The sequence below is a fragment of the Panthera pardus genome, unplaced genomic scaffold (genome assembly GCF_024362965.1).
Source record: "Panthera pardus isolate Hobbes unplaced genomic scaffold, ASM2436296v1 HiC_scaffold_12, whole genome shotgun sequence".
NCBI lineage: Eukaryota > Metazoa > Chordata > Mammalia > Carnivora > Felidae > Panthera > Panthera pardus.
Genome location: NW_026526677.1, coordinates 41,629,378 through 41,644,085, shown reverse-complemented (window position 1 = coordinate 41,644,085; position 14,708 = coordinate 41,629,378). Strand labels below are relative to the sequence as shown.

At 53.1% G+C, this 14,708-nt stretch overlaps 1 protein-coding gene across 1 annotated transcript in view; it reads left to right on the top strand.

Annotated features, from left to right (window-relative positions):
- The window catches only part of OTOG (otogelin), an 89,390-nt gene extending 77,197 nt beyond the window's left edge, over window positions 1-12,193 (top strand). Inside the window, 10 exon segments of the mRNA XM_019456074.2 lie at window positions 48-149; window positions 3,239-3,337; window positions 4,550-4,590; window positions 5,579-5,654; window positions 5,751-5,929; window positions 6,689-6,793; window positions 6,966-7,085; window positions 8,206-8,251; window positions 10,615-10,694; window positions 10,778-12,193. Of these exon segments, the coding sequence (XP_019311619.2) occupies window positions 48-149; window positions 3,239-3,337; window positions 4,550-4,590; window positions 5,579-5,654; window positions 5,751-5,929; window positions 6,689-6,793; window positions 6,966-7,085; window positions 8,206-8,251; window positions 10,615-10,694; window positions 10,778-10,978 (1,049 nt within the window). The 3' untranslated portion in view covers window positions 10,979-12,193.
- The last annotated feature ends 2,515 nt before the right edge of the window (window positions 12,194-14,708 follow it).

Here is a 14,708-nt window from a genome sequence, read left to right as displayed (position 1 = left end):
GGGTGGGGGGACCACCTGTGACAGCCGTGGCCCCTCTCCCCCCTCAGCCTGCGGCGACTGTCCAGATCCCATCCCCGAGTGTCAGGAAGGAGAGGCGCTCACCGTGGACAGGAACACCACAGAGCTCTGCTGCCCTGTGTACCAGTGTGGTGAGTCCCAGCTGGACATGAGGACCTAACCGTAAGGGGCTCCAGGGACATTTATGTGCCACCAGAAACTGTCCGGCTAGCTCAGTGGGTAGAGCATGAGACTCTTATGTGCCACCAGGCCCCTTCACCATGCCCTCACCTCAGGACCGTGGGAGTTCAACAGGGAGCAACAGGGAGCCCCCAGGTAGTGAGCACCGAAGGATGAAGTAGCCAAAGCCATGATGAGACCCCACCCGAGGAAGCAGGGCCAGGCCAGGGGAGCCGGATGGTATGGGGTCCAGGCTGTGACATGGGTGGCTCTGAGGCTTCATGAAGAGGTTCCCTGTCCCCTCCATGGCCACCCAGCCCAGGGCCAGGGACAGGCCTGGGTTGAGGCCACCCCAATCCTCCTAGCATTGATTTACAGTCTTCATTCTCTGACCCCAGGCCCCTGCTTCACAATCTCTTTTGTCACTGTATTACCCTGGTATCTGCACATGGAGGCTGCATCCCTGACGACCCTGCATCTTGAAGCCTCTGAAGCTCTTTGGTTTTGCAATCGCAAATAAGCGTGGGCCCTTTCTGATAATTTTACAGGACATAGTACCTTAATACAGGGTGTACTATGTACCTAGTACCTTAATAGTACCTAGGCGACATAGTACGGCCAGCATTTGAGACCTGAAGAACACCTGATGGATAAGAATTAACAGACTGGTTAAATTTAAAGATGACCCCATTTGCAAAAACTGCACATTGACTGTGGGAAAAATGTGAGCGAACCTCACGGGCACAGAGCGGTGCCAGTGAGGACCGTCTGCCAGGATACTCCAGGGGCAACGCCGACTGCTTCAAGTGTCAGAAACCAAGTCTGAAACAGTGTAGGTTTCCCATGGAGCGTTCCCCAGATGCGCTGTCCACACCGGGCCAATCGGCTCCACCCGAGGTCTCAGAGGCCAGTGGTCCCAAAAGTGGGGCAAGCTTACAAAGATGATCTGATGATGATCTCAATGTCCTTCCTCTCGTCTTCTCTCTCCTTTTTCTGCGCGTCTCTTCTTCTCTCCAGCTCACCCCCCTCTCTTGTTCACGTGTCTCTCCACGTTTCTCAGGAGAAAGCCTGGTCGTGTGCAGTGAGTACAGGCAGGGTCAGTGAGTCATGGTTTTGCACCCCAGTCCTGCCATTTTCTGGCTGTGTGGCCTAGGGCGAGTCACGAACTCTCTGAGCCAAGGCTCCTCATTTGTAAAATGAGGTGCTAATAGTATGTCCCCTGAGGGGCAGTTGTGAAGCCTGGAGACAATATATGAAATACTTGATGGTCTTCGGGATACAGAGGTGCTCAGTATAAGGAGGCTATTGATATTATTACCTTCTCCCAATCTTCATTGTACTTTTATTATAGAGGCACTATATATGCCTTATATAAAGTACAGAATCCAAGTAAAGATAAGAAAGTGAAAATACTTTCTTCCTGCTTCCACTGTCAGCACTTGAGTATATATCCTTCCAAATAGTCTCTATGCCTTCATATGTGTGTGTTTTAACCAAAATAAGCATGTATATGCTCTTTTTTATTTTATGTTTTATTGTTTTTATTAAAGTATAATCAATGTACAATATTATATTAGTTTCAGATGTACAACATATTGATTCAAGAAGACGTTACCCTGTCTTCACCATGATGAATGTAGTCACCGACTGTCACCACGCAATGTCATTACAATATTACTGACCATATTCCCTACGCTGTACTTTTCATCTCCGTGACTTATTTATTTTATAACTGCAAGTTTGTATCTTAATCCCCATCACCTATTTCACTCAGCTCCTCACCCGCCTTCCCTCTGGTAACCACCGGTTTGTTCTCTGCAGTTTTTTTTTTTTTTAATTTTTTTTTAATATTTATTTATTTTTGAGACAGAGAGAGACAGAGCATGAATGGGGAGGGGCAGAGAGAGAGGGAGACACAGAATCGGAAGCAGGCTCCAGGCTCTGAGCCATCAGCCCAGAGCCTGACGCGGGGCTCGAACTCACGAACCGTGAGATCGCGACCTGAGCTGAAGTCGGACGCTCAACCGACTGGGCCACCCAGGCGCCCCTGTTCTCTGCAGTTAAGAGTCTGGCTTTTTGTTTGTTTTCTTGTTCATTTGTTCTGTTTTTCAGACTCCACACGTAAGTGAAATCAGATGGTATCTGTCTTTCTCAGTGTGACTTATTTCACTGAGCATCATACCGTCTAGCTCTATCCATGTCGTCAACAATGTGCACATGCTCTTTTTTAACCAGCTGTTTTCAGTTAATGTTAATAAAAATTTCAAGTTCTATCATACCCCATCCATGATTTTCCTGGTTTGTCCAACCCAGGACCTGTGGTCTCTTAAATATCATTTAATCTAGCATAAGCATCTTTTTCTGCATGACATGGAATTGTAGAGTTTGGGTTGTGGTCCTGCAGAAAGTCCTACCTTCTAGATTTATCCACTTGCTTCCTCCGGGAACTGTTTTCCTTGCTCCTCCCATCCTCTGTGCTGCCTATAAACTAGAAATTAGATCTAAGACCCGCTGGATTCAAGTTATGTGTGGGGCTCGACAGAACACGAGCTTCAACGTACATCACATCACGAGATACAGACTAGCTGGTTGAGACACCGCAACTCAGGCTAATGTTGGTCCTGGATTACGGTGGGGACTGCCAGATGCCTCCATCTTACATTTGCAGTTTTCCTCTTTCAGCCAGAAAGTAACCCATTACTTTGACCTATACGAAGGTCCTTCTCTTCCTCCACCTCATAATTTTTTTGATAATCCTAACCTGACTACTCGCAGGGTGACACAGAATTCAGGGGAGGGAAGGCCCAGCTGAGTGTCTTTAAGGTTCTGACATTGTCATATCGCTAATGCCTCATCAGAGTGGAACTATGTCTTCCAGTAGGAGTTCTATGGAGAGACTCCAGGAGCCCAGACTTCTTCCCAGGACTCTAGCCCTGGAGGGTGTCTGAGGACACTGGGGGGAACCCAAGGAGGAGCCCTCTCCTTAGCCAATGTTGCATTCTGGGGATTTCTGCTCCAGGTATCTGCAGCTGATGTGTCCCCTGCCTCCCCTCCCTCGCAGTGTGTGAGAGCTTCCGCTGTCCCCAAGTACAGTGTGGCATGGGCACTGCTCTAGTGGAGGTGTGGAGCCCAGACCGCTGCTGCCCCTACAAGTCCTGTGGTAAGTCCCTGGCCAGGGATGCCCTTCCCCAAAGGCAGGGATCCAGGGCCCCCGTGAAGAGTAAGGGAGGGGAGGAATGACCCACCACTGTCCCTCCAGAATCCCCAGATGGAAGCTGCCAAAATCACCTTCCTCGCCCTGCATCTGATCTCTGGGTGCTTAGCATTCCTACACCTTTTTCTCCCCCGGGACAAAAGAAGGGAAAAATCAAGTTCCTTGTTCCCAAAAGGTTTTTCCTTCTAAAGCAAGTCTTTATTGCAGCTGTCTGTTAGTAAGCATGATTTTTGTTAAAATTTACCTCCGTGGCACCTGGGTGGCTCAGTTGGTTAAGTGTCTGACTCTTGATTTCGGCTCAGGTCGTGATCTCACGGTTTGTGAGTTCGAGGCCCATGTCAGGCTCTGTGCTGTTGCAGAGCCTGCTCGAGATCCGCTTTCTCTCTCCGCCCCTCCCCCCCCAAATAAATAAACAAACAAACAAACAAAAATTACCTCAAACTCCTTTGGGAGCATCAATGATCAATAGTGAATACCAGTGAGCTTTATATAAAATGTTATTTAAAAAGAGTTGAGAAATTATTTTGCATTTATTTCACTGTCTTTTTCCAGGCCTGCAATGTAAGCTTCACGAGGGTAGAGATTTTAGTCTATTTTACTCATTGTGTTGTCCCCAGAGCACAGAAAAGCCTCAGCATGTAGTAAACATGACTGAGTGACCCGGGAGAGCGTTTCACAGGCACTGTGACCTTGAGCTCTCCTTACCTTGAAGCTCGAGCTGACGTGGTGTCTGTTAAGTTTGCTAGTGGGGCCACAGCAGTCGCCTTCCAACAGGACGTGCCCCTGGTCAGAAGTTCCGCCCTTGATGCATTCCCTCCTGGAGAGGCTCCACATCTGCTCTAGAAAGGGTTTTCAGGAGGATGGGGCGGGATGAAGCCCAGATGACAAAGGACACCTGTGATTGGTCTGTCGGCCTGTTTCTCCTCACCCGCCTCTGGTGGAGCTTAGGACCCATCACTGCCCCCACCTGCCCTACCAGGAAAGCTGCACTTCCCATGCTGGGCTAGGCTGGAGGGAAGCTGAGATTTTGGCTTCTTCACCCCAGTCCCTATCCCAACTGGGCTTGAGGCTGTGCCAGAGTGAGCGGCATGGAGGCCCGGGGAGACTTCCACCTGGACGTCTCCAGTGAGACAGGTCCTGGCCCCTCCTGTTTTTCAGAGTGTGACTGCGACACAATCCCGGTGCCCCGGTGCCACCTGGTATGGAGACCCTGCTCCTCCCCGCCGTCTATGACCTGCCTCCCCCTTTCCTTTCCACTCTTTCCCATCCCCTGGAGACCCTATTCCTTTAATGTAGTGCAAAGAGCCATGGATCACAAGTTGGCATTCTTGTCCTAAGCTCTGCCCTCTGAGCCCAGTGTCCTCATTTATAGAGTGGGCGTGAGGATGCTTCAGCATTGTGATGAGCAAGGACAATGATGATGGTGGAGATGATGATGGTGGGGATGGTGGGGATGAAGATGATGAAGGTGATGATACTTTTTACGGCAGCTCATGCTTATTGAGAGCTAACTATATGTCAGGAACGTTCCTGGGCCTTGTGTATATAGTGTCATACCAACAAGGTTGATTCCACGATGAGCTCAGTGATACAGACAAGGAAGCTAAGGTTCAGATCGTGAAGCTAGTAAATCACAGTCAGGATTAGAACCCAGGAAATCTGACTCCAGAGGCCATGCCCTTAACCACTAGACCGCACAGCCACTGAGGGAAGGGAAAATACTGTAAGAAATGTGAAGTTATGTTTAAAGTTTTTTCACAATTTTCTAGATTTTATATATTCTCCTCACCCCCTACCCCCCAGCACACATTTCCTCTCATTTTCTCCCCCACTCCTCCCTCCTCCCTTCAACTGGTGAAGGAGGAAGGGAGATAGTATGAGCCAAGCTGGGTTCTTGGCTGGAAGCCATGCAATGGTCCCTCCCTGATGCGGCCCGTGGGTTCTTGGGATGAGAGGAGAGGCCTAAGTCCCTGAAGAAGACGTCGGGGAGTGATCCTCAGTGGGGAAGCCATACTGGGAATTTCTCCCTTGGCTGGGGAGTGACTGAGCTTGCCGGAGCTTGCCAGCCCCTCCCCACCCACCTCGAGGAGGCAGCTGATAGAGACAAGGGCCCCGGTGGCAGACTGCTCCCAAGGGCAGGGCTGGGCTTCCCCAGCGTGGGGTGCTGACTGCCTCTGCCCTACCCAGTGGGAGAAGTCCCAGCTGGACGAGGAGTTCCTGCACAGCGTGGAGAACGTGTGTGGATGCGCCAAATACGAGTGCGGTGAGTGGGGAAGGGAAGCCCATGGGGTAGAGCCAGGCTGGGCCCGATGTGCGTGCTGGGCTCTGGTGACTGTTGCCATCCTGCACGCTCAACCAGTGAAGGCCCCCGTGTGCCTGAGCCGTGAGCTGGGGGTGATGCTGCCGGGCCAGACCGTGGTGGAACTCTCGGCCGATGGCGTGTGCCACACCTCCCGCTGCACTGACGTGCTCGACCCTCTTACCAGCTTCTACCAAATCAACACCACCTCTGTGCTGTGTGACGTGCACTGTGAGGCGGTAGGTGCGGGGCAGGATGGGGGTGGGCAGGGGCAGCGGCTGGCCTGGGTGATCTCTGGTGCTCCAGGAATTAGAGGAGTCTCAAGGTTTCTAGACAAGTCTGAAGAGGAGACATGGTGCGGGCAGGGGACCCTTCAGAGACCTCTGTAGAAAGTGCTGAGAACGGGTGGGGTTGGGAGAGGCCAGGAGGGGAACGGCAAGAGTGAAGGTCTGGCAAGGGCGAGTATTTGATAGAAGACGTATTTATGAAGCACCTACTTACGACTGGTACATTCCCTATTGCTTTGGTTTGTGTGTTTGTGTTGTTACCCTTTGTGCACTTCTGCACACCCAGTATCTAAGATAGCGACTGGCTTCTAGTAAAAGCTAAAAGGGGCTGGCATTATTCCCATTTGTCAGATGAGAAAGCTGAGGTTTAGGGAGGTCCGGTCATTTGTACAAATTCCCACAGGGACCGGGACTCAGACTGAGGTCTGCGTGGAAACAAAACCAGCACCCTTAATCACCAGCAGTGCTGTCTTTGAAAGGGGTGGAAATGCTCTTCGTCAACTGGGAATGGGTCTAGGAACTGCTGTAAAGGAGGCTTAAGGGATGACCTTCCTGTCTGAAATAAGAGGCTGGGAGTGAGCTCCCTTTCTGAGCATCTACATGGGGGGCCTTCTCTGGGCTTGGGGCTCAGAGACCATCAGACAGTAGGAAAGCAGGAGGGTGGAGGTGGGCACATGGCTGAGGTCCCTCTGGTCCCGCCCTGTCCTGCAGAATCAGGAGTACGAGCATCCACGGGACCTGGCTGCCTGCTGTGGCTCCTGTAGGAACGTGTCCTGCCTCTTCACTTTCCCCAACGGCACCACCTCCCTGTTCTTGGTATGCAGCCCCTTAACCACCCACCTGGGAGGGCATCCCAGGAGGCAGCTGGGGCTCAGGGCTAGGCACAGACAGGGTCCTGGGCAGCACCTGTGCCCAAGAGCTGTGCCCTGTCTGTTCACTCAGACCATCTAGCCACCCAGTCCCCATTGTCCACCTCTGTGCCCTCCAGCCTGGGGCGTCCTGGATCGCAAACTGTACCCGCCATCACTGTGGCAACACGCCCCTGGGCGCTGTGCTTGTCCGCTCACCCATCAGCTGCCCGCCACTCAACGAGACCGAGTGTGCCAAGGTCAGTGCCAGCCTTCTCCCCTCACAGCATGGCCTGAAGCCAGGGGTATCACCTGTCTTACTGGTGGGGGGCGTTGCAGGGTGTGGGGCTCCTGTGTGCAGAAGTGAGGGAAGAGGGGTTCCCTGGAGGCCATACCTGCCCTGCCACCCCAGCTCCACATCTCTCCATGTTCCTGCTCTGACCGCGTCACACCCCACATCCTCATGCGTCACACACACAGCCGCACACGGATGTATGCAAACATACATCCTCACATGTTCTGAGACGTCACATACATGCCATGCAGGTGCACAGTTCAGTCCTCTGATGCTCTAATGGCACTACCACTAGCCAAAACAGCACTGGCAGGGACAGCTGTCACTAAGGGCACACACCTCAAGGAAAAGGATTTCTGGGGGGTTTGGTTATTGTTAAATGAGGAAGGTTCCTGAGATTGATACTGGACATCGAAAGGTTTCTGATCTTAAAAACAAGTACACACGCTCCCAGTCACACACACTCGCACTACAAAACCACACATGTATATGTCCACAAAGTCACATGCATGTGCTCACACACACAATACTTATTTACAAAGAACAGTCACATCATTGTTTTATCCATTTCATAATAGAGGAGGAGGGCTATAAGGGATAACTGCACCCATTTTAAGGGTGGGAAAACGGAGCCCAGAGGAAAAAGGATGACTTATCCAGGGCTGGGATGGAGCCCAGGCCACTGACCAAAATGGGTCAGCCCCTGCATCGCTCCCCTCTCGGACCCTCTGTGCAGGAAGCACTAATGTGGGCACAGGGTGGGGCAGGAGGGAAGCCGCCACTGGAAAGATGGGAGGATCTCACCATCTTAACCCAGCCTCCGGTCTTACTGGGGCCACTGGCAGCTTTTATGCCAGTGGCCCAGCCAGTCAGGTTAGTCCCTGTGGCTCTCCCATGGCCAGCCCAGGGGCGCCTTCTCCCTCTGGCCAGGGCCTGATGGACGGCAGGGCCTGGCACACCTGCCCTAGGGCATCTTGGGAGGAAAAGCTGAGTCAGGGCTCTTGTGCCTTTTCTGCCTCTTGCTGGGATCTTGGCTTCTGGCCTGGGACGGGCTCTCCCACTCACCTCCCCTCCTCTCCCTCTAGGTTGGGGGCTCAGTGGTACCTTCCTTGGAAGGATGCTGCAGGACATGTGAGTGAGCACGGTGGAGGCCCAGGGGTGAGGTCTCTGGTCGGGGGACAGGGTATCCTGTCAGGGCTCAGAGGGCCGGGTTCCTGGCCTGGCACCTCCAGTGCTAGTTCTTCAGGGGTTTAGATGAAGGGATAACACCGCTACCATGGGGCTCACGGCACTGGCACAGATATGCGGGTGGGCAGAGCCCATGCTCCTGTCCCTATCCCAACAAAAGGCCTTTACTTCTTGATGGAGACAGGGGACATTGGGCTATTGAGTCCAGGAGGTCAGAGATTCATCAGCTCTTCTGCCTCCTCCTGCCCCTGCCAAGACCCCGAGCCCAGAAGCCCCCCAGGTGAATTCTCCTTGTGGTCAGGAGCCCTGTCTCAGAGATTCCCGCCAGCGGGGGGGATTCAGGCCCACAGGGTCGCTGTCTCAGTCCGAGTGACCTGGACTCACACCTGGCCCCTGGAACCTGCAGCCTGAGCCACATAAGCATGCACATTCTAGTCAGCTTTAGGACCTTTGTCTACACGTCTCCCCTCTCCCTAGGGTCCTCAGACTGTCCTTTGGAGGGATGTAGAATTTGACACCCTTTTGTGTCCACCTCGCATACTGCAAGGAAGCTGGGCTCAGTGCCTCATTGGCTGATCTCCAACCCACAACTCATGTTCCCTGAATATTCCATGTGCTCCCGTGTGACCTACGACCCATGTCCCTCTCCCCAGGTTCCCCGGGGACCCTGTTTCCTGTGGTCCCCGTTAGCCCCGCCTCTCCTCCACGGGTTAGTGTCCACTGCCACCCAGGTACTCCTCTCGGAAACCCACAGGACTGAGGCATGCAGCCACGTTGCTATTCCTAACAACGTTCCTTCTGCTAGGTGGCCCCAGCTCTGGGGGTGGGGGAGGGGAGGGCGGGGCCCCTGCTCCCTGCCTCTGGCAAAGGCCTTTCTCGGCCAACAGTGCATGCTGGGTAGCGAGCCTCATCCCTTGGGCTTGCGTGGGAATGCTTCAGCGGTTCCCCCTCTCCTGGACCCATCAATGCCGAATGCCACCACCACTTTGCTCCTACTTGTCACTCAGCTGGCCTTGGTCTGGGACCCCGAGGGCCCTGGCCGGGACAGCCCTTGGTCCTCTTGCCTCCTGGAAGCAGGGAAGGAGGAAAAAGTGAACTTAGCTCTGGCCAGGAGTCCTCCACTGGGATGATAGGAAACCCACTGTGGTGAGGCCAAGAAGCCACAAGAAAGGATTCCACCCTGTTTCTGGCAGGCACCCTTAGTGACAGAGGGAGCCCATGCATCAGACAAATATTTATTGAGCATCAATATGCCAGGCCCTGTTTTAGGCACTGCAGACACAGCATAAATAAAGCTTTATAGAGCTGATGTTGTAGTGGGAGAGCCCCGCATAATAAGTCAAATATATGTGATGGATGCATCCAGTTTTATGGGGATTGAAACTTATGCAACTTGGGGGGCCTCATAAGAGAAAGAACACAAACTTACAAGTCCTGTATCAGGGTGTGAAAGCGAGTATTCATTGAGAATGAGAAAAAAGAATCCACAAGTTGTGGAAGGGGCCATTCAAAGGAAGGCCCAAAGCTTCCGTTTCCCCAGCATACTGGGGACATGATGGTGACAGTGCCCCAGATAGAAATAAGGCAAGGGAGGGGGCAGGGAGGGAGCACAGGGTGCAGGGAGGGCGGGCGTTATAGTTTCAGGAGTGGTGAAGGAAGGGCCCAAGGATGAGCTATTTGAGCCAGTGAGGGCAGGAATGGCCTTGAGCTCGCTTGTCTGTGGGAGGCGTGGTCCAGGCAGAGGAACCTGCTTATCACTTTCCACCTCTGTGACAACTGTGTGAAGTGGGCAAATCCCTGGCCCTGTCTGATGGATAAAGGAAACCCAGTGAGCCTGAGGCGTGCAAGCATCTGCTCGGGACTGGGGTTTCCAGACATCCAGGAAACTGCAGATTCTTTACCCAGAAGCCCTCTCAGAGTCAGAATGCTGAAGCTGAGCCAGAGGCACAAGGGGAGTGGGGGGGGGGGGGGATGGCCAGGGTCACGGGCAAGGATTAGAGATAGGCTTTGGGGGTGGGGTGGGGAAGCAGCCCACCTGGTCTCCAGATCCTCCTCCTCCCTGGCCAAGAGCCCCTGAGACCATCCAGACATCGTTCCTTTTCTCCCCTGCCCTAGCCATCTCCACATCTTTCCAGGGCACTGAGTTAGAAGGCTTTCTCTTTGCTGGCGAGGGGCTCTAATGCATGGGCACTAACACCAGTAGAGAGACCCTCTAGCATGACACTAACTGCCCCAGTCTGGCCCATCCTGCTGCCCCCTGCCAGCACTTCTCAGCCATAGCTGCCTCACCCAGCCTGTCCCCCCAGGTAAAGAGGATGGGCGCTCCTGCAAGAAGGTGACCATCCGTATGACCATCCGAAAGAATGAATGCAGGAGCAACACCCCTGTGAGTGTCGCCCGAGTGGTGGTGGGAGGGGGTTGGGGGGGGCGGGGCTACACAGTGGGCCTCACTGGCCTGCCTGTCTCCAGGTGAACCTCGTGTCCTGCGACGGGAGATGCCCATCCGCCAGCATCTACAACTACAACATCAACACCTACGCCCGCTTCTGCAAGTGCTGCCGGGAGGTGGGCCTGCAGCGCCGCTCTGTGCAGCTCTTCTGTGCCACCAACGCCACCTGGGTGCCCTACACAGTGCAGGAGCCCACCGACTGTGCCTGCCAGTGGTCTTGAGACCTGGGGGCTGGCTGGCCCAGTGTGCAGGGGGAAGCTCCTGGGGAGTAGAGAGCTGGTATGTGCTGAGCATGGAATGCCAGGCAGAGGCACAGAACGTGACTACACCCATACCGGCTCTTTCTCTGGCCTCCCTCTCCTGCATACAGGGAAAGTGCCACACCCGAGGGGTCAGGGAACTCAGCTCTGTCCTTGGCTGAGGTTTGGAATGGGCCCTAGATTGGGGGCACCAGCCCCTGCATGGATGTGGGAATCCATGACTCTGGCTACAAGTGGAGAGGGGGAAGGCTTTCCTGAGAAGGAAGGACCAGAGCTAGACCCAAGACCACGTGCAGGGCCAGGATGTGGTGGCCCATTCTCTCTTTTGGCCCTTTCTACCAAGGAAGAACCACAGACACAGTAAAAGGAAGGGAGGCTTTAATTACAACACACAGGCCTGTGAGTAGCTGCCCAGGAGGACTTCCCAGAAGCATAGAGGGTGGGTTCCCAGGCCGGGGTCCTCTCAGCAGTGTTGTGAGGTCAGGCCCAGAGACTGGGGAGGGGGCTTGGTGACCCTCAAGTCCCCTATAGCCCCAAGAGGGATGCCCTCGTATTCTGTTGTTGACACTGCGGTTCAGGAAAGGATTTAGAAGAACAGACCCATGCCTGCTCTATACGTATCCCCCACAGCCAGCCTTCCTGGAGGTGAGCTGGCTCTTGCGAGGTGCGGGCAGGAGCCTTGGTTATTTAATGGTACCTTCAGCCTGCAAGGGCAGTGCCTGGCTTTGCAATGTGCCTTCTCTCCAAGGACATAGTAGAGTTGGTCTCTGGAGGGGCCTGACTGTGAGTTTTGTGGCTCAGCCAATTCTTAGCTCTCTGCATCATGGGACTGTTTAGCAGGAAAGCGTCTATCAGTGGAAAATGCAAGCCCTACATACAGCTGATCTCCTAGAACCTTGTCTCTGAACCAGAGTGTCCTTCTTAAAGCCAGGTCTAGGGTCCCCTTCACACCCCACTCTGTAGGCCACCTCCCCATGCCACTGTGTGCTGCTGGGGTCCAGGCCAGGATGTTCAGGCCCCAGCAGTGCTCTGGTATGTCTGGGGATATGTGGCTGCCCTAGTGTCCCTAGGTTTGGGGATAGGGGCCTGTGCCAAGATGGTCCCCAGCTGTTCCTGCAGCCTCTTTGTTCTTGTATCTGTATTCTGGTTCTAGATCCAATAAACCACAGAAAGATATCAGGCCTCTGAGCATCTCTCAGTGTGTCAGGTTTGCTTTGAGTCTGAAGGAGTTTCAGCTGTGAAGAAAAGACTCTATTTTATGGCCCTGAAGGTCACCCCACCTTGTCCTGCCCCACCTGTGCCCAGCACTGTGACCCCCTCAGCACCTGCCCTGCCCCCACTGTGTACTCCTGGGGACCTCACTCCTGATGGTCACACCCACCACTGGAATCACATGTTTCTGCCTCTTCACCTCACCTTCACTTCCACCCAGGCATCCCTCCTGCCTGCTCCTCCCGGAAGCCAGCCTCCTACTCCAGCCCTTTGGCCAAATATCCCAGTCCTGATCCCCCAGCTGCCTCCTGGGAAACCAACTCTTTTAGATTCAGACATTTTAGTGTAAGATTCACAAGAAGCACCCGTTATCAGCCAGCATGATCCCATGCCCTGTGCTTTAGAAAGGACAGGACACGGTGAGGAATTTAAACCTTGATCAGTGTTGCCGGATTGCCCTCAAAAAGCCACCAGCAGCACTGATATCAGTGTTCTCTGAAATGATTTGGAGATGGTGATTTATATAAAAAATACATACACCCTTTGATGAAGCCATCATATTTCTAGGCAGCTGTGGTAGGCTGAATGATGGTCTTCCAGATATGTCCACATATTCATGTCAGAAAGCTCTGAATATATGACTTTACATAGTAAAAGGGACTCTGCAGATGTGATTACGGTAAGACGTTTGAGGTGGGGAGGCCATCCTGGATTATCCAGGTGGGCCCAATGTCATCCCAAGAGTCCTTGGAAGAGAGAGGCAGGAGGGGTCAGAGAGAGGAGATGAGATGACAGATGTTGAGGTTGAAATGATGCACTTTAAGGTTGGAGGAAGGGGCCGCTGGCCAAAGAATGTGGGCAGCCCCTAGAAGCTGGGAGAGGCAAGGAATGGATTCTCCCCTGGAGCTCCAGAAGGAACACAGGCCTGCCCACACCTTGATTTTAACCCAGTGAAACTGATTTCAGACTTCTGACCTCTGGAACTCTAAGAGAATACATTTGTGTTATTTTAAGCCATTAAGTTTGTGGTAATTTGTTACAGCAGCCATAGAAAACTAATACAGCATCTAAAAAGGCAATTCATACAAGGCAGGTGCCCAATTATTTATTACAGCATTGTCTTAAGTTAAAAAAAAAAAAGTAACAATTTTACATGCCTATCAATGTGAATGATTAGATCACCCACGACAGCCACACCATTTAAATTATAATAGAACTGTTTCATATACTGGCATGGTGGGCTCTCTAGGATATGGAAAATGAAGAAAGGAAATTGTGGGTCAAGTCCCACAGGATGATCCACCTCCTTTATGCACCTGTGCAGGGACACACACACATACACACACACCTACATCAGTCTCATTCCCTTGAAGGGTTTTCAGGACTGAGGAGGGCCCTTCCTCGCTGCTTGGGCCAGCTGGTTCAATGGCAGAGCGTCCCAAAGACTGTCACTGTGTAAGGGAGGATGAAGTGATTAGAATAGATTCAAGGCTCAAGGGGTACGTATGGCTTCTCCTATCCCCAATCTCTTTGCATTACTTAAAGCTTCAGGGAAGCCCAGAGGCCACACAGCAGACAGGTAAGGAAACAGGAACCCAGGGCCCAGCCCCTCAGAGAGCTGGTAGCTGAGCTGGGCGGCTGCCCAGCCTACGGGCCCCCTGTGACGTCTTTGCAAACACGAGGGGTTTTGAGCCCCAGAACCATCCCATTTTCCCTGCCTCGGGCTCAAGTTCCCGCCCTGATTTTCTGGGCTTAATCTTCTTCCTGTGGAAATCAATAAGGACATTGTGATGGAATGATTCACGTTCAAGGTCAGGCCAGAGCAAATTGGAGGCGACATGCTGATTTTACCGCCTCACAGAGAGGAGAGCCAATCCTGCTCCCAGACCCCTTAACCCTTTCCTCGCCACCCCCAGAGGTGGGGGCAGCACTCGCCCAGCTTCAGCCTCCTCCCTCAAGCCTAGGGCCCCAGGGCACATTCACCCTAGTGTGGCCCTGCCCTTTATATCCCCCTCCCGCCCCCTCCCCCCCAGGGGGCTCTGACCACACAGGCTTTGGAACCTCACACAAGCTCCTGGTGAATTGGGGTAGGTAGATGGCAATCACAGCCTGAGCCAAACAGGAACAACTTCAACTTGAAGGTCAGATGCTACTTGTATAAATTCATTGGCCACATCCTGACCCAGAAAATCTGTCTCCGTGAAGGTGCGCTTTTCCCACTTCCAACCCTCTTTTCAGAGCTCTTAGGTCCCCCCCACCCCTTCCCTGCTGCCCAGGGTTGTCCCACATGGGGAGACGGAGGAGAAGGGGGACTAAATTCCTCATTAAAAAAAAAGTTTTTTTTAATGCTTATTTTTGAGAGAGAGAGAGAGAGACCGCTTGCACATGATTGAGGGAGGGGCAGAGAGAGGGAGACACAGAATCCGAAGCAGGCTCCAGGCTCTAAGCTGTCAGCATAGAGCCCGAGGCAGGGCTTGAA